Source organism: Globicephala melas, chromosome 15 (assembly GCF_963455315.2).
Source record: "Globicephala melas chromosome 15, mGloMel1.2, whole genome shotgun sequence".
Lineage (NCBI taxonomy): Eukaryota > Metazoa > Chordata > Mammalia > Artiodactyla > Delphinidae > Globicephala > Globicephala melas.
In genome coordinates this window covers 7,930,362-7,949,517 of record NC_083328.1, presented here as the reverse complement: position 1 = coordinate 7,949,517, position 19,156 = coordinate 7,930,362, and the positions used below count along the sequence as shown (strand labels likewise).

General features: G+C 52.6%; 1 protein-coding gene across 6 annotated transcripts in view; it reads right to left on the bottom strand.

Annotated features, from left to right (window-relative positions):
- CUX1 (cut like homeobox 1) overlaps positions 1 to 19,156 on the bottom strand; it is a 372,569-nt gene that overhangs the window by 162,767 nt on the left and 190,646 nt on the right. For all 6 annotated transcript variants that reach the window (XM_030872090.3, XM_060285751.2, XM_060285750.2 and 3 more), the window contains exon 4: positions 8,343 to 8,421. In XM_030872090.3, the coding sequence (XP_030727950.2) occupies positions 8,343 to 8,421 (79 nt within the window). The remainder of the gene's footprint in view (positions 1 to 8,342; positions 8,422 to 19,156) is intronic.

Sequence of the window (19,156 nt, the reverse complement as noted above, 5' to 3'; positions counted from 1 at the left end):
GTGGTGGCTGCTTCTGTCGTGAGGACCGCAAGGACCATCCCCGGACCCCTGCCCACGTGTGCACAGAGCCCCTGCCACCGGCCAGAGTGTGGACAGCACCGTGAGCGCCATCCCCGCAATGACATCAGAGCGCGGCAGACGCTCCCCTCCGCCAGGGCACTCTAGGCTAATGTAATCATACGATTACATAATTAACCCAGCTGTCTCATTAAGAAAATCAACTGGAATTCAGGGCATAATTAGTCATACAGCAATTAGCATGCTGATGAGCAACTGATGAGAAGCTGTCTAGATAGCGCGTGTGCCAGGACCACCACAGTCACAGCAGAGGGAGGAAGACGCCAGCCCCACACCCCACACCCCCCGCCGGGCCACACCGAAAGCCAAGTCACCGAGTCACCTCCCGTGAGTTCTCCAGATGGGTCGGGGGCCCGGGACAGGAGGCCGGGGGAGAGCGCTGAAGGTGGGGCAGCAGGCGACTCAGACGCCCATCTCGTCAGGCTGGCCTTCGTTTAACACGCGTGGAGCTGCTGCCTCAGCCTGCGAAGGATCAGCTCCTTGGGCCCCAGGTTTTTTTTCAAGCTGATCAAGGAGGGTGGAGAGGTTGCCGGCTCATCTGGGTTGCAGTTACCCCAGCACTGGTCAGAGTGTGACTGTCCCTTGTCCCCTCCTCCCCCGAGGCTGCTCTGGACCAGCTCTGGTCCTGCAGCCCAGCAGAGGGGACGGGGCGGGGCGGGGGGGGCACCTGCAGCCCACAGCTTCATCCCATGGCCACGGCCCTGGTCCCTCTCTTGTCCGTTTTGGTGCTGGTGGTTGATTCTCACGTGTGAATGAAGATGTCTCAGGAAGGTCAACTGAAAACGTGCAAAGGGGGGCTCCGAGGTAAGAGTTCTCTCTGGAGGGGCCTGGTCACCAGCAGCCGCCAACCGGGGCGACTAGAAGACACGGACTGGAGCAGCCTCACGGGAGCAGGCTGGGGCGGCCACACGGCACAGCCTTCAAAAACGCCGCCAGGACGCATGTCCGTGAAAAGCTTGGTATGAGAAGCAAGGGATATTTCTAACTAATCACAAGATTTTGTCCCTTTTTGCCAGGAGTGCTTACTACACAGCCTTGATCGGGGGACAGATGGGGAAGAAAGAAAAAGAATGGAGAGGACAGTGTTTTCTGGTTTTAACTGAGAGCGTGTCCTCACTTAAAACAGCTTGACAGGCACAAAGGACCGGCTCACTATTTCAGTCTTAGGCAGAAACGTTAAAAAGCAGCTCTCGGGACTTCCCTGGCGGTCCAGTGGTTAAGACTCTGCGCTTCCAGTGCAGGGGGCGCAGGTTCGATCCCTGGTCGGGGAACTGACACCCCACATGCCACGCGGTGCGGCCAAAAGAGCGAGCAGCTCTCAGAACTGATGATGTCCCTCTTCACTTCCGGATCCTCAGATGCAGGGCTGATGGCGATATTCTCCAGCAGAGAAGGTTTTCCTAAATCCCGACTGAAACGTCCGACCGCCCCTCAGCAGCACCCGGGAGCGGGGGCATCTTGGCGTGGGTGCTGAAAACGGAGCAGCCTACAAAACGGGCTCCCTTCTGCTGGTTCTCTTTCAAGGCTTCTGAAAACTAACACCTTCTACTTCTGATCGCAGGCCAGTTATCCGAGGGAAATGAAGTGAGCGGAGCCAGTCAGGGAACGCTGAGCACCAGCGGAGTTTCACGAGTCCATGAATATTTTATATCACTGGTCATGTGCTCCCTTAGATTTAAATCTTAAAATCAATCCTTCTGGGCACTGCCTTTGTGTTTGAAGGGTTTGTGTCTGTAGGACCTAAACTACACCTTAACGAGGAGTGAAAGATGACTCTCTGTTGGGGGTGGGGGTGCCCAGAGAGAGGCCAGGAGGTGATGAGAACAAGCAGGGCCTCTTCCAATGGACTCGGCAGCCAGAGAACAGAAGTTCTGCAGCACCAATGCCCAGCTCACCAACCTTGTCTCCTTTCTAGGAACGTCCCCCAAAAATACCTTTGCCAAGATGCTTCTGAGACTGAAAAGGCACAGTTGTGTTTTATACCAATTATTAAGTGTGGACAAATACTCCACCGACTACTGCTCACGGTCCTATCTGGAATCCATCACTAAAGGCTATTCAGAAACTGAGATTGCAAGTTGAATATTTTACAAATTTATGCTTCCCCGCACCCCCCGACTGTAGAGATAAAGACATGCTCATTGTAAAAAATCTGAAAAGTATCAAGAAGCAAGAGCAGGTCACCCACGCGACGTGAATTCCTGGCAGATTATGCATACCGTGGTAATTCTGCTCAGAACACAGTAAAATTCCAGTTATGCAAGGGCCTTTAAGAGGAGGTCATTCCAGAATTTTCCCAGCTATCTGAGAGGGTCACACTTTAAGACTCGAGACACTTATTTCTCCTTCCATTACAGTAAGGGAAGAAGGCTGCCTATTTCACCTGTTTAATTATGGGATATTCTCTCAAAGGTGCTGTACAGTCTCCCACCCACCCCCAAGTAGGAGCCACATGAGGGAGGGCAGGGGCCACGTCTCAGCTGCATTTGCATCTTGGGTGCACGGTGCCGGGCCTGGCACCAGAAGTGCTGGCCGAGGGAATGTGTGAGTATGATTTCTGAACAGCACACCTTGAACTGTTTCTTGCACAGCCAGGGGTCACTGTGGCTAACAGCCACTGACCTCTGCTCTCACCCACAGATACAGATTCCAGTGCAGAAGGACGCTGGTCTCCCGGTTAGGGAGTCAGTCGCAGAGGGCTCCCCATCCCAGGGGGCCTCGCCCAGGGGTCCTCAACCAAGTCCCGCTGTTAGCAGACGCCTACGATGCTTTTCCTCATGTGAGTCACCATTAGCAAATTAATGCATATAAATCTCTATCAGAGGTTATTAAAATAAAAAATGTAAATATTTGCAAGTGTAAGGTATCGCTATGTTGATCATATAAATTACGATATAAAATCTGTGATGAGAATCACAGATGAAGCCATCTGGGTTAATGATGTAAAACTTTATGAATCGAACTGTAGAACGACTTTCCTACTGCCGTGAATGTCGACAATAAAGGCAAAGAGCACTTTCAACTAGAACAACGAGGGATGATAATCGAATTAGGGACAGGAGGCTAATTTGGCAAACTTTTTATTGGCCTTCCTTTTAATTTTGTAAACCAGATGGAACGATGTGAACAATACTGCAACCAAAGATGGAGGAAGTACTGTTGCGTTAACTGGGTCCTGGGTTAGAGTCATCCAAGTCGCCTTCCTCAAGCGTCTGTTCCTCTCCAACTTCACCACCACCAGCTGAAACCAGGCGACCTCATCTCTCCTGCCCCACATCACCTTGGACCCCTTTCCGATCTGTTTCCAAACTGCAGTCAGGATGACTTTTTTTTTTTTTAAATTAGTTAATCTATCATTTATTTTTGGTTGCACTGGGTCTTTGTGCTGCGCGCGGGGCCTTCTCTAGCTGCGGCGAGCGGGGGGTGCTGTTCATTGAGGTGTGCGGGCTTATTGCAGTAGCTTCGCTTGTTGCAGAGCACGGGCTCTAGGTGCGTGGGCTTCAGTAGTTGTGGCGCACGGGCTCAGTAGTTGTGGCGCACAGGCTTAGCTGCTTCGCAGCATGTGGAATCTTCCTGGACCAGGGCTCGAACCCGTGTCCCCTGCACTGGCAGGCGGATTCTTAACCACTGCGTCACCAGGGAAGTCCCTGGCTGGTATTTTAAAGAGCAGAAAGTATAGGGCTGTTTTTTGCCAAATTGTGCTGTGCGGCCTGTGGGAATCTTAGTTCCCCGACCAGGGATGGAACCCGTGCCCCCTGCATTGGAAGCACAAAGTCTTAACCACTGGACCGCCAGGGAAGTCCCTGTGTGAAGACTTTTGGATGCCCACATTCCCACCAGACTCTCGAGCCCACGAGAACAGGAAGCTCTCAGTGGATCTGCTCCCGGCTCCACCCCCAGCACTCAGCAGGGTTCCTGAGACACAGCAGGGGTGGGGGGGGGACAGTGTCTCCAGTGCTGGACGGTAGCCCCACAGAGCCGAGGGTCACAGCAGCGGGGAAGCAGCGGCAGGACATTTCTGATAAAAAGCATCTTAAAATACCCTCAAAACTCACGAGGGAATGAGGAGCATCTGCTGACACGTGAGAAAGAGGTAAACGTGGGGTCTTAACTATGGCAACTGTTCAGAGGATGCATCAGGACAACTAGGTCTTTCAATGTCTACTCAGTGTCTTTAATCTGAAGGAGCCTTTGGAAGGAGAAATAACACTACTTGGGATTTTCAGGCGTGGAAGATGAGAAGAGGAAGGAGCCGGGTGACCCCACTGCTTCTTTTGCCTTGAACAATGGAGTCGCACCACCGGGGGAAGGAAAGGGCTGGGGTGGAGGGGGGCCCCCTGCTCCATGCTCAGGGCTGGGTGTGTAAAGCCTGGGATGCCAGCCGGACAGCTGCTCAACCCAACACAGATTCTGGACGTCAGTACTGACCACCAAAACCCAAGGCCTCTGAAACCGCACACGCTGGTCTGATGAACCCCGAACGCTAAGCTTCATATAAATGTCCCTGCAGGCAGGCAAATCTTTACAGAGTGACAGCAAGGCGAAGGGCGAGTTCAGAGAGCTAGTAAACTGCTCCATCTCCAGGAAAGATACACTCGGTTCTCTCGTAACTTAGGTGGTTAGGTGTGCCAGAGGGCTCTTCCCCAACGGCAAGCTGTCAATCTCAGGATAGGGTTCGATGCGAACAATTACGGTACGACACCGATAAGCCTCAGGAAGATCCTGAAGGAATAATTGGATCCATTAGTTTAGTCATTCATTCGACAAATATTTTTCGAGTTTCTGCTACGTGACAGGCGCCGGGGTAGAGACCAGGCACATAACCAGGGACGAGACCACCCTGCGCCAGTGTCCGCCCAGCCAGGAAGGAAGAGGGCTGAGGAGCAAGTGCGGTGAGTCCCCTGCCTACGAGCCTTCGAGTTGCGAACGTTCGAAGATGCGAACGTGCCCCTGTGCCAGCTGTTGCACGGTACTTGTGTGCTTTTCAAGGTGCTGTGAGATTAAAAGCGGTTTCTTTTAGTTTTTGTGTTTGTTTTTTATGTATTATTTGTGTGAAAAGTATTATAAACCGATCACAGTACAGTACTATATAGCCGATCGTGTTAGTTGGGTACCTAGGCCAACTTCGCTGGACTTATGAACAAACTGGACTTATAAATGTGCTCTCAGAACAGAACTCGTTCGTATGTAGGGGACTTACTGTAGTTATAACAGAGGTAAACAGACACAGGGTGTGGGGAGTGGGGTGTGTGTGTGTGTGTGCGAAGGGCACCCCCAGGCCAGACCTGGGAGGTCAAGAAGCAGCGTCTCAACAAGTCAATCTGGAGGAGCTGGAAGAGATCAGCTCAGAATGGGCTGGGCCTGCCCACGGCGAGGAGAAGGACCCATTCCTGCCGGTGGGAAGCCTGGCATCGCCACACTGTGGACACGGGAGAGGTGGCCTGAACCGCAGAGTGGAGGGCGGAGGTTGGGATGGAGAGAAGTGGATGGAATCGAGGACCTTCTGGGGGTAGGACAGCCAGGGCTTGTTGACCCAGTGCTCTGGCGTGAGCAGCTGGGTGGCAGGTGGTGTCGCTCGCCAAGAGAAGGAGACTGTTTCCTCTGGACACACTGGGCTGTTTCAGGTGCCCCTCAGTCAGCCCAGCGGGGACGTCCAGGAGAATATACAGGCTGACACTCAGGGGCGAGAACCGAACTGAAACAAAGCTCCAGCAGCCACCAGCGTGACCCCTGGTGCACTCCGCTGCCAAGGACCCTGGGTGGCTCTGGGTCAACAGCCTCATGTCACATGTCAACAGTGGTGCTGTGCCAGGCCCTACTCCAGGTGCTAGGCGCAGAGCAATCAAGCAAAACTGTCCTCAGAGAGCTTTCACTCTAGTAGGACCAGCAGATAAGGAACAAGAAAACACACAGGTAAATAAAATGTCCAGAACTGTGGCAGGGGTGGTGGTGATGTGCTAGGGCTGACTGGTCACCTCCTCCCGGGCTCCTGGAGCTGGGCCACATGGCCAAAATACCCTTCCCATTATTTCCAAGAGCTTCCTCTATTTTCCCGAGATAGCATAAGTTGCTGTTTCTTGAAACCAGAACTTGACACACCCCACCTACATTTCTGGATTCAGCTGGATCGAAGCCTGGAGCACACAGACAGTTAAGGCCCCCCGAGTCTCCCCAGCGGTGTGGCTGACCGTCAGTGAATGCACTGCTATTGACCAGGCCCTTCCTGTAAGCCTCGGCCACACGATGACTTCATCTGAGCGATGAGCGGACTCCAAAACACAGGCTGAGGGCTCCAAGCTCCATTCCTGCTCTTCAAGTAGCTGTTAGATGTGTCAGACCACAGTGTTTGTAAGAGAGATACCTGGGAGGTGGGTAAAAGTGATCTACGTGGTGTGCAAATGTACTCTGATTAACTCATCATTACAGACAACGTCAAACATTATTTGCCCCCACCACCTGAAATTAAAACTGCCAGCCAAAAATGATAATTACAAAGAATACCACCAACGTAAGGAAAATGCTGATGGGATAACATTAAGTGAAAAAAGCAGACTATAACGATATAGTCATGTTATGATCAGAGTTCCATAAGAATTATGTATGTATATGAATAAGGACCGCTCAGGCAGACGAGTGTTGATGAGAAAAGTGGTCTCGTTTTTGTCTGTAAGAAGTCAAGACGGAAAATAACTGCAGAAGAAACCCAACGAGTCGTTCAAGTGGCTTCCCGGTGGAGAAACCTCAGTAAGGGAAAACCCAGAGACACATCAGACTTTTAAAAAGAGTGTAGGTTATTTAGAAAACGGTAGCGGCAGGCTCTCTGGGTCTTGGGCAAAGGCAAAATAAACCAGGCGCCTTTCAACTAAGTCACCAACACAAAACTAGCACTTGCACAAGAAAATGCAAGTGGGTCCACCAAACTGCTGATGCCTGAGAAAGAGAGCCCTGAACGGTCCACTTATTGTGAAGGAGCCTCCACGTGAGCCTCTGGACGTCAGAGTATTCAGGAAACCCCTAGGTGGATACGAAGTCCTGCAGAAAATCAAAGGGGCAGCATTTGGAACTAAGAGCAGGGTAAGCTCATAAGACAGCAGAAGGTTAGAACAAAGACAAATCCTGTCCATCACTAGGCTGTTCCCCTACCTTATTCCGTTTTACAGATGAGAAAACTGAGGTTCAGAGAGGGAAAAGGGATGTGACCAAGACCTCACAACAAGGCCCTGGCGGGAGAATCTGGATCTCCCTACCCCCTTGTCCGAAGTGTCTAAGGTACTTTCTGCTGTCCGTAGCTTGGTGTGGCCTCTGTTAACCCCGGCTCCCAGAGGGCACAGCAAAGCCCTCAGTGGACCTGAATTAGAATCCAATACAGAAACCAAGGAGACTTGTTTCTGCTTCGCTTGGTTAAAGCAGTTCTAGTAATATCAGTGACGCGCAGAGGATTCCTAATGAGGGCAAACGCGCAGCTCTAATGGGTGGGGAGGGGAGGGTGGTGGTAACTGGGTTTCCTTGGTCAGCGGAGGATGACATTCAAGTGGCTAATTTTCAGATCTGAGTCTTTTCAGGACTGAGTTGGGACCCATGTGATCGTGTCCATCACCTCCCCACGGATTACGTGAGTGGACCACCGAGAACAGAGGATCGATGGGACCAGCGGGTGCTCCAAATTCCGCCTCACTTTTCTAGAATAAGGAACGGGGAGCCATTCTCTCTCGGAATGCGTAGCAAGCATTATTAAAATTTTAACTCTTTAGTTCCTTCAAAAGAAAAAACAACCCACATACACCGTAGTTAGATGGGCTACCGCTTGCCCTTGGATATTAAGTGAAAGACTTGGCCAGAGGCCACTGATTCCCTGGATGACCTGGCAGGGGAGCCAGGCATTCCAGGTGCCCTATCAGGGCCGTTCCTGAACGTGGGATTGGTCAGCCCAGAATAGTGACTATCCAGGACGTCTGCATAGCGCACACACGGGTTCTCCTTCTTCTCTGTGAAACGTGCAGCATTTTAAACCAAAGCTAAAGGTAGCCCCGCAGGTCTGGGTTTCTGCAGTTCCAAAGGCATCCCCTGGAGGCAACTCTATTACTTCAGCAAATACGCATCTGATTTCCATACTCATCCCAAGTCTGGGTTTTGGAGAATTCATATTCCCAGAACTCCCCAGTTTCCTGGGGAAGTTGCCTTAGGGAGGCTGGGAAGAATCAGCCAGAAGCCCACTGACTCACCAGACACAATACCCACAGGTGGGCTACAAGCGCTGGGCTTACCTGGAACATCAATCAATCTCTTGTAGACATTCAAGAAGGCTGCCTCAGCTTCTTTGCTTCTTTTACTCAGTGCATCAATCTGAAAAGGAATGGGAGAAAGAAAAGAAAAACAAAGAGCTCAAAATTTGTCAAGAGGTAATTTAAAAATCATCACACATCAAATGCAAGTCTGATTGCTCCATGTAAATGCCGGACAGCTGGGCCTTCAACCTCTTAAACGTCTGCAAACATGCGAGAGGGAGGCAACCCACGCGGCCCCCCCCCCCCCCCGTGAGGGGGAGCGAGGCAGGAGCGGTCCCATGGCTTGACAGAGTGGAGACTCTCCACGGAGAATGTGGTCTCTTTCCTTCTTCCACCAGTGTAGACTACGAGCTGACCACATGCCAGACGCTGTGCCGGAGGCGGGACACAGAGGGACAGCGCTCAGCCCCAGGGGCTCGGCATCTAGCAGAGGAACAGGTGATGTGAATGACTAGTGGAATCCCAGCTGGGAAAGTGCTCGGTAAGCAGAGCCGTGGGGACACCGAGAAGGGGACGTCAAGCAAGAATGCAGGTGACACTTGAGCAGAGTCCTCAAGAGCAGCGCACCTGGTGAAGAGGCGACACGAAAGGGGAGGAACACATTCAAACACCAAAGTTCTGAAACTGGGGGTCCTTAGGTCCTCTTTAAGAATTTTATGAAAGCCGGGGCTTCCCTGGTGGCACAGTGGTTAAGAATCCGCCTGCCAATGCAGGGGACACGGGTTCGAGCCCTGGTTCGGGAAGATCCCACATGCCGCGCAGGAACTAAGCCCGTGTGCCGCAACTACTGAGCCCACGCGGCACAACTACTGAAGCCCGCGTGCCTACAGCCCATGCTCCACAACAAGAGAAGCCACTGCAAGGAGAAGCCCTCGCACCGCAGCAAACAGTGGCCCCCACAAACCGCAACTAGAGAAAGCCCGCGTGCAGCAACGGAGACCCAAAGCAGCCAAAAATTAAAGTAAAATAAATTAAAAAAAAAAAAGAATTTTATGAAAGCTGAGGACCCTCTCCTAGAAACACACACACACAGGGTTACACACTCTAGGACACTCACGTGTCCACGTGTGTTCTGTTCATAGAATCCAGATTAAGAACTGTGGATCGGGCTGTAACCCCAGGGAATGTGGGGCTGCTCGGGGGAGGAGGGGGTGGACATGGATACATGGGTGTGAGACTGGACAGGTGAGGGAGTCGGTGCAGGTGGGGGAGGATGACCTTCACCGTCTGGGCCTGAGTCAGAGTGGAAGGAGGACAGGAGGGGCCAGGAAGGAGGTGACCATTCCTAGGTTGTTGCCGCTGCCCTGGTGAGAATGTGCAGGGCAGTGGCGCTGGGGACTGAGGGAAGGAGGCCAAGCAGAGAGATTAGGTCCAGCTGAGCTGATGTGCGACATGGAGGGTCCAGGTGAGTTAAGGACGGTGCCCAGGTTTCTAGCTTCGGCAACGGCGAGTTCCTGTGACGGTGGCCAGGATCAGTGTGTCTCATAAACAAACCCAGCTGAGCTGGTTTCCCTCCAGTGAAAAGTCTCTTCGTCAAAGAAAGGTGACGCGTCCCAAGCAAGCTGGACACACATCCAAAGAGGCTTCTGTGGTTGGATGGACTCAGTATGTATTTTGCTCCCATAACATGCGTGCTGAGACAACAGATCACTTTTTACCCCTGAAGCGTGCAAGATGCCACATGCACGGAGTTCACATTGGCTCAGGAAAAGGACACTAAATTATATATTCCTCTGTCCCCTCACGGAATTATACTCTGTCTCCAACGTTATTAAAGAGGCAAAAGGAAGTGGCGTAATTACAGGGCCTCTCACCTGAGCCAACCAACAATTTGTTAAGGGCTGAGAGAGGTCACCTGATTAAGGATGGGAAGACCCTGGGGAGGGGGACACAAAGGCTGTGGGAAGGGGAGCAGGGCAGGTCTCAGGAAATCCAATACAGAGCAAAAAGGGCAATGCATGCATTTCCAACTTCTACCAAGTTGTGCTGGAAAGTTCCTACTTGAAGTCAGTCGCTGAGAACTCTGCCACGTCCCCCCACCCCCCGATAAAATAAGCTTGTGATTTAGGCATGTTTTCTGAAAAATCCACAAGGACTACTTAAAAACGATAAGATGGCTCTCTATTTTTAAAATGTTTTTTTCTTTTCCCCTCTGATTCTTAGCAGTCCATGCTCATTGTACAATTAGAAATATATCAAAAAATAAAGAGAAAATTAATACCATAATCCTGCCATTCACCAGTGGAAGTCATGCTTCTGTCTCTAGTTCCCTTTAATTCTGAATGAAATGTAGGCGTGTAGGCAAACTATAGAGACGGTAGATTAGTGGTTGTCTAGAGTTGGGGACTGGGAGGATGACGGCTAAGGGGTGTGGGTTTCTTTCTGGGGTGATGAAAAGCTCTACAATTGATCGGGACTGTAGTAAAAGTCAATGAACTGCTGAGTTCAAATGGGTGAATTACATGGTATGTGAGTTACATCTCAATAAAGCTGTCACAAATGTCTGCGTGTATATTTGAAATCAAACCATATGGAAAATTTTGTACTGTGCTTTCATGAACATGTAAAGTCTTTCCAAATGTCTATTACAAAATTTGGGAAATGTCTTAATAGCATTATTTCAGCTGTACCTAACCACCACCTACATAGATGCTGAGAGTAAAACTGGGTATCTGGAGTTGCCTTTCCAGACGTCCGGAGCTTTCCCTGCGCTCCGGGCCTTTCTGCCACCTCCTAAGAGAGGTGCCACGGGCAGCAGTCTGCCCAGGAAGCAAGACAGAGGCCCTGGCGGCTCTCTGCGCCTCTCAACACCCAGAGGGTTCTCTGCTCGGCTCCGGATCTGCCTAGGGAGGGCCCCCTGCTCCCTAGGGGTTCTGAGCCCACAAAGGCGGCTGCCTCTAGAGTGGGCAGAGGAGGGGATCTGGAAGGATCCTGAACACTGTCTTCTCTCTCCCTTATGGGCTGTCGAGGGGGGAAGTGGGATCGGCAGTCTACGCACACACTTGGGGCCGTTGCAGATTGCACTGTGCCCTGCCCCGAAGGTTCTAACCCTCAGTACCCGCGAACGTGGCTTTATTTGGAAATGGGGTCTTGGCAGATGACCAGGTTAAGATGAGGTCCTTAAGGGGAGCCCTAATCCAACAGGACCTGTCCTTCTAAAAAGGGGAGATCTGGACACAGAGACAGTCACGCACACAGGAGAAGCCCACGTGAACGTGAAGGCGGCGATTGGGGTGACGCACCTACAAACCAAGGAACGCCAGGGATGGCCAGCAAACCTTCAGAAGCCGGGGGGGGGCCTGGAGGGGCCTCTAAGCCCCTCACACTCCTCGGAAGGCCAGAGATGGCCAGCAAACCTTCAGAAGCCGGGGGGGGGGGGCCTGGAGGGGCCTCTAAGCCCCTCACACTCCTCGGAAGGAACCAGCCCTGCCGACGCCTTGACCCTGGCCTTCTGGTCTCCAGACTGTGAGAAGCAAACATCTGCTGTTTGAGCTGCTCAGTGTGCGGTACTCGGTTACGGCGGCTCTAGCAAATTAGTACGGGAACCATGAATCTGCGTCGTCCTCCCGTCCCCTTTCCACAGAAGCAGGAACATTCGACCCAGTCCTGAGAGAACAAGGCCAGGTTGCTGAGTTTAACTCATTAGGCGACTGGACTGAGGTTTCTTAAGAGAGCTGGCGAGAACCCCACACGTGGGTGAGTTGCTCCTCGTGAGGTCTCCCAAGCCTCCTTCTAAGGTTTCCAAGCCCGGAAGAAGTTGTTGATTCTGGTGATTCTGAGGCTCTCTGCTCGCTCACTCTTTGACTCCCCCCACGGCCTCTGCCCTTGCCCAAGAACAGGCCTCGGGCTCTGAGTTTTGGTCTGTCCTCTCCCCTTCCCAGCCCCACCTTTGCTGGGGTGGGCCTTCCCTAGAAGGCCTAGCCATGCTTCCAGAGCCAGTGCAGGTCTCACTGGCCCCAGGATGCGTGTGCCGGGTTCCCCTGGGGCCAGGCTGGCCGGCCTTGCATGGTCCGGGGCTGGGCAGGTGAAGCGCTGAGTGCCTGGCGCAGGGAAGTAGAGCCCTGTCTGTCCTCCTTATCCTTCAGTGAGGGAGGAAAGAGATGGGGTCATCTTCATCCTCACGCCCTCTGCGCCCACCTTGGAGCCAGGACTCGGCACGGCACCCCCTCACATGGGGGGAGAGGTTTGTGAATGAGAAGAGGTTTGGGGTGAGGTCTTAGGCACAGATGGTTGAAAGTCGGATCCTAGGTTAGAACATTCTGGCTGCTTAATGTGCAAAGATAACCCGAGGGAGAGATCCTTTCTACCATCCCCAGACCCGCAAGGCCACTGTGAGGGGCGGCAAAGGACAGAGGGGCTGCTGGCAGCGGAGCTGGGACAGATCTGCAGAAGCTCTGACGGCGCTCAGGCCCTGGGTAAAACCTGTTCTGCTCCGGGGATCGACCTCACCTCCTGCCACGCCTCACACTTCAGCCACGCCCGGCTACTCCCTGTTCCCTGAATACACGAGAGCAGAGCGATTTCCCCGCAGCCTGGAAGGCACCTCCTTGGAATGTTCCTCTGATCCTCCAGGCTCAGTTGATCCATCTCTGGGCTGCCGGCCACTCCCGTCACCATATGGGATTGCCCGGAAGGTCCAGGACTGCAGACAAGGCTCCGTTGGGAGATCTTAGATTCCTTGAGAGCCCACCCTAGGCTTTCCTTCCGATGACCAGTACGTAGTAGGTGTTTAATACATCTTTGTTGTGTGAATGAAAATTTACCTAAATTGGTCAACTGTTTTACCTGCAGAAGTGATCGAATGGTTAAGGGATGCAGTGTTAAGTCTTTATGAAAATGCTCAACACGTAGAGTTCTTTGATTTTCGGCGTGTGTTTCACGTGTTCCTATGATGACGGTGGCTTGGCTGAAGCCAGCGCACGGGAGGCCTCCTTCCCCACCGCGCATGCCTGGCGAGCCCTGGCCAGCCTCCTGCAGGGAGCTCCGTGTCCCCACTCTACAGAGAGGCCCAGTGCTTCTGTCGTGAGTTTCCTGGATCCAACAGTTACCCTTTCAACAGCATCACTTTTATAATGCGGAGTTTGGTTCTTCTGTAATAAGGATGAAAATTCAAGAGAAAGGTCTACAGAAAGGTTATCTTATTCCGAATCTCAATCAATATTTGCTTCCAACAGGATGAAAAGTCAGAGGCCAGGGTTAGAGGCCAAGTTCATGGAAATCGACTGCAAGACCCCCGAGATTTAGAAGGGGTGAGGGAGCACCCGACCACCTGGGAGCCAGCAGAACTGTGCTGTGGGGCTTGGGGCGTTGTGTGCAGTACGAGTCACCGCCCTCCTCACTGTCCACCCTCCCTGTGGGGGCATTGCACGTCTCTGCCCACTGCCACGTGACCTGTGGGGGGCTTCCCGGCCCACGGGTGGCAGACTTGACCACGTGGAATATAAGTGGTGGTGCCGCACACTTTGAGCGTAGATTTAAGGGTGTGTGTGTGGTTCAGCTCCGGTGTGCTCTCTTTCTCTGCCGTGAGAATAGCGTGACCTTAGAGGAGCCGCTTCTTCCCCTGGGATCTCTGAGTAAAGACAACACACGGTTCCAGAGCCATCCCGCCAACCCACAGCCCACATGTAGCACGAATGAGAAATCGTCTCTTGTTGCCATTAGCCGCTGGGATCTAGGGCTGCTTGTTACTGCAGAGCGATCCAGCAGAGCGGCCTATTCCAAGTCCTAACAGGTGATGACGTCTCTAAGATGACAGCACAAAGTAAAAATAAGGAATAAACGACCAATATCGTGAGGGCCAAAGGATTTCTCTTTGTCTGCTGTGAAGCCTGACTGTTTATCTTTGCCAGGGGCAGGGCAGGGGTGAAGATGGTATGTGATCAAGGGGGAAAGGGCACAGGATTTAAAATCAGGACAATGGATTTAAGACATGGCTCTATCATGCAGTTGGGAATAAATACTGGGCCAGCTGCATACCCTATGCCTCTATGAATTTCATTTTCTATGTGTCTAGGAAAAGATACTGATGAGAATACCTGCCTCGTAGGAACCCTAAGAGAATCGAATGAGACAGAAGATGTGACAACAGTGCAGAGCTAGTCACAAGCTGGTTTTCAGTGTTGGGGATAATTACTGACCTATGCTGTATATAGGAGGAGAAACAGCACACAATTACAACTAAATTAAGCATCAAAATTTCAGGGGGTTAAAGGAGAATTCACAAAGCATTAGTTTTGGTATGAAAGAAATCACCACTTTTAAAAGAATTAGCCTGTTGAGACCGCCTCTTACACAGCATTTCCAGAGGGTCGCTGCAACGTTTCAGGGGCTTACCTATGTCTTAAAGGACATTCCCTGCAGGAACTCCCCCACCCACCTATAACTCAGAACATGAATGGGTTTGAGGCTCTGGGGTTTGTTACTCGAATTTTCAGTAGGAGTCTCCAGTTCTCTGCAGAGGAAGGAAACGTGGGGAGATCAAATACAAGCCCGAATTTTTTTTTTTCTTTGCAGTACGCGGGCCTCTCACTGTTGTGGCCTCTCCCGTTGCGGAGCACAGGCTCCGGACGCGCAGGCTCAGCGGCCATGGCTCACAGGCCCAGCCGCTCCGCGGCATGTGGGATCTTCCCGGACCGGGGCACGAACCCATGTCCCCTGCATCGGCAGGTGGACTCTCAACCACTGCGCCACCAGGGAAGCCCTACAAGCCTGAATTTTAACTGGAAGATGTTTTGTTTAGAACTGAGAAAAGGATCAAATAGTGTAATACTGACAGACGTGTAGATCTTCCTCTTCCAGCCTCAACCAATGATCGGTCAAGAAGTCCTGCTCACCCGGCCTTAGAAATCAATTTCACAATTAAAGTCTCTTTCTCTCCTTTGATGGAGGGAAAGCCTTAATTGAAGCCCCCACTCCGTGACTTCCAGTTTGGACACTGCAGACCAGTACTCAGAGGATCTCCCTGACGGCAGCCTCTCCTTGCCATGGAGCGTGAGGTGTCCTCCATGGTGGCCTTGGGTCATCGTCCCAGAGCCCAGAAGGAACACGCATCCGCCCTGCCCTAATGGCTTCTCCTGGCTCCCCAACTACAATCCACACTCCTTGGGCTGCGCTTCCAGATCCCTTCCCAACACGGCCCTTGTTTACGCTGCCACCTTCACCTCCCACCAAATCCCACCACTGCCCGTGCTTCTCCACACCAGGCCTCGCCCGCCCGCCAATGCCCTGCCCCTTAACCCTCCGGTCTTCATACACTAGGTCCTCCACCCGCCTGGAACGTTCTTCACCCCAGGCACAGGGGACCCAGTGCTCCCTTCATGGGTTGGCCTACGTGACACCTCCTCTGGGGGGTCCTCCCGACTTCCCCAGACACTGCTGGTCGCCTGGCTCTTGTGCCACCCGAGCTTGTTGTGAATTCCTCTCTGCCCACTTCCCGCACCGAGCGACGATGCCTCCCATCTGGAAGCTTCCTTTCCACCACCCTGTGGTCCGTCCCAGGCCAGGCCAGCGGCACCTTCGTCTCTCGATTCCCGGCACCCAGGTCCTGACTAACACAGGAGACCGCCTGGGGGCGTGTCTGTGAATGAACGAGGGTAGATTCCAGGCTGCCCAGGCCAGGGGATTCCTCGAAACTCACTGGTGACTCCTGCAGCATCGATGACTGTGGAAGCTCAGGGTGGAGAAGGTAGTTTCCTACCCTCGAGAGCTTCAAGAAGGCTGTTGCTATCCACCGCACTTTAGTCCAAGAAGAGGGGAGTCATGAGAGTCCAGCTCTGATCTGGTTTAGGGGAGCCAACTGCCCTTGTCAGAACTAGAGGACCCTAGGGAGGCGGCGTCAGTGGAGGGGAGGGCAGGTAGGGGCTTTGCGGGTGGAGAGGAACCAGCCAGGGGATGTCGTCTCTAAAACGGAGAAAATTAGACCTCCTCATGGGCTTGTTGTAAGTGTTAAAGAAACGTGCGCAAAGTGCCTGCAAGTGGGCCCAGCTCTTGGGAGGGACGGAGCCCTGCGGCGGCTGCTGTTAGCGCAGAGGCTCTGCTCGCGGGCCGGTGACTCTAGCATCTCCCCGGGGGTGGCCTGAGTCTGGGGGCCACGCCTGTTGCTCACCCAGCTCATGGTGAAAGGGATGCTATTCACTGGGTACCCTGAGCGGAGCGCTGTGGACACCGGGCACAGTCCAGCTGGGCCACACATCCACCCCCCACCGCCCCGGCCACACACAGAGAGCCCTGTCATACCAGCTGTGCAGCACAGACGGACAACGGCGTGGACTTGGTGCAAGGGCCCAGGGATCACCAAAAAGATACCGAACAGAATGACGGGTCTTGATGTCTGCCCAGTGCAGCGTATTTTGAAATGGAAATGGCTCATCCTTTCAGGGCGTCGTCCAGCCTTGCCACGCACAGGTGGCAGGCAGGGCAGAGGCACCCGGGCCAGGACCTGGCTACGGCGCCAGAAGGGCAGGGCCGAGCCCCAGCTCCAGCACTAACAGAGGTACGCTACCTCAACCCAAGTCAACCTCTTGGTGCCTCCAAGAGGTTTGTCTGCAAGATGGGGAGAACCCTTGTGCTGTGCAATGGTGATGGGGCCGCTGTGCTGGCAGCGCCACTTCTCAGATGCAGAAACCAACCAAGTCACTCAGAACCAGGTCCCCAAGCAACCCCTCCTCCCCATATGATGACACCCCAGCACAGTGCTGAGGCTGGGGGCTGCACGGCCGGGGGAAAGAATGCGTGCTGTGAAGGAACGCAGACTTGGGTTTGAATCCAGCCCTGGTGCTGGTTACTGGAGGATCTGGAGGCGGGTCACTTAAACTATTTATGCCTCTGTCTCTTCATCTGTTTGGTGAATTGCTGAGCTGTGAAATAAAATGTGAGTGTCTGTATGCTCGGGAGCTTGCAGCAGGTGAGTAAACATCTTTGCCTTCCTGAATAAATCCAAATCAGCACTCTTCCCACTACACCACAGCCCATCCCCCCCTCAAACTGAGCAGGAAGCCAAAATGCTTAAGGTTTTGGAGGACAGAGACACTTAAACAACATTTAAGATACCACGGTAGCAATGGCACATTCAGAAACAATCCGTAAGCCTACACCCTGGGAACTTACAAGCTAATGATGTAGAAATAAACACAGACCATTAACGGAATGTTCAAATCGATGTGCAATGCTGGACGATGGGCCAGTGAGGAGCAGCGAGAGCTGCAGGGAAAAGAGAGGACAGTTTTGTCTCTACGTCTGGCTGCAGAATTCCTTCCAGAGCAAGACATGATGTGAAGAGCCACGTGGAATTCCAGAAGGCATGAGGCTGACCAAGGTCCTGTCCAAAGCAGAAGCGGACGCAGCCACAGCTTCCGAGTTCTAATTTTAACTGAACCCGGCCACGTAAGAGAGGAACATATTTTCTGAAAGAAGATCGCAGTAGCCGAGAGCCCAGTAATTCTTCTCTAAGTGCACATCTACTTAATGCTTGGCAAGTACCGGTCCTGCTACTGCCGTGAGAGCTCTATGGGGAGACGAGAGAGGACGCCAGAGGGGAGGGGACCCTCTTCCGGCCCCCTGGCCACCTCTGGAGTGATGTGTAGAGAAGAGAGACTGGAAACGGGAGTGGGAGCCCGGCTGCCACCACCAGCTTCGGTTCTCAAGGTCACGTTCCCTCATGACTTCCAACCCGCACACAGAGCGCAGGGAGGAAGAATCATGCTGGAGATACTCCCCATCGCAGAGAACTGAACAGGACTTGTTGCAAATCCCTACACTGCTCAGAGCAGGGGGCACAAAGCCCAGAGGACAGTTTTGGTCGTAAAGGCAGTGCAGTGTAGACCTGGGTAATGACACAAAATCACGTCTTATATAAACTGACGGCATATTCCTTAACTATGCCCCCAACCCCAAAGCTCCTAAGAGAAGAAGCCTGGAGAATTCCAGAAGAGAGCGCCACGAAGAGTGAGTGGGGACGCGGGACCACAGAGAAGGCCTGTGGCAGAGGCGACAGCAAGGGAGGAGTAAAGACAATACAACAGCCGCACGCATGACATTCTTCCTTCACAGTTTACCACGTCCTTTCACGTACGTCTGACATCCTGGCTGTCGACATATACCTGAAGGGCTGTTGTGGGGAAGAAGGATTAGCCGGCTTCTCTCCCCCTGGAGCACAAACAGAATCAACAGGTAGAGGTTACAGGAAGGCAGATCACAGCTTAACACAGCAGGAAAACCTCTGCAAACAGCACAGCGCTTCCGAGGAGGACTGTGACTCACCAGTCTGTGCATCCCTTCACTCTGTCGATACAATCGTTCAAGGAGTGGCTAAACCGTGCCAGGAGGTGTGCTAGCCTAGCCCCCGGGGCCACAGCCTCCACTTCTGCCCCCAGAGGACACAGGGTGGAGGGTGCCGCCCCCCCTAACCCCCATAGGCAAATCGCAGCAGGGCTGTGGAGAGGCCTCCCAGAGGACGAATGCCTACCCGAGATTTTTAAAACACTATTTTGTGAACAGATGATATGTGTATAGTGTAAAAAAAAAAAAAAATTTTAGGTATAAAAACATATATAGCGTTCAGCAAAGTTGCACAAGACAAGATCAATATACGAAAATCAGCTGTCTTTCTATATACACCAGCCAAAAACAAGCTGGAAGTGAAATTAAGAAGTGTTCGTGGATTGGAAGGCTTAATATTGTTAAGATGGCAAAAGTCCCAAATTGGTCCACAGGTACAATGCAATGCCTATCAAAATCCCAGCTGGCTTCACTGAGAATAAGACAAGGCAATCCTAAGGTTCATGTGGAAAAGCCAA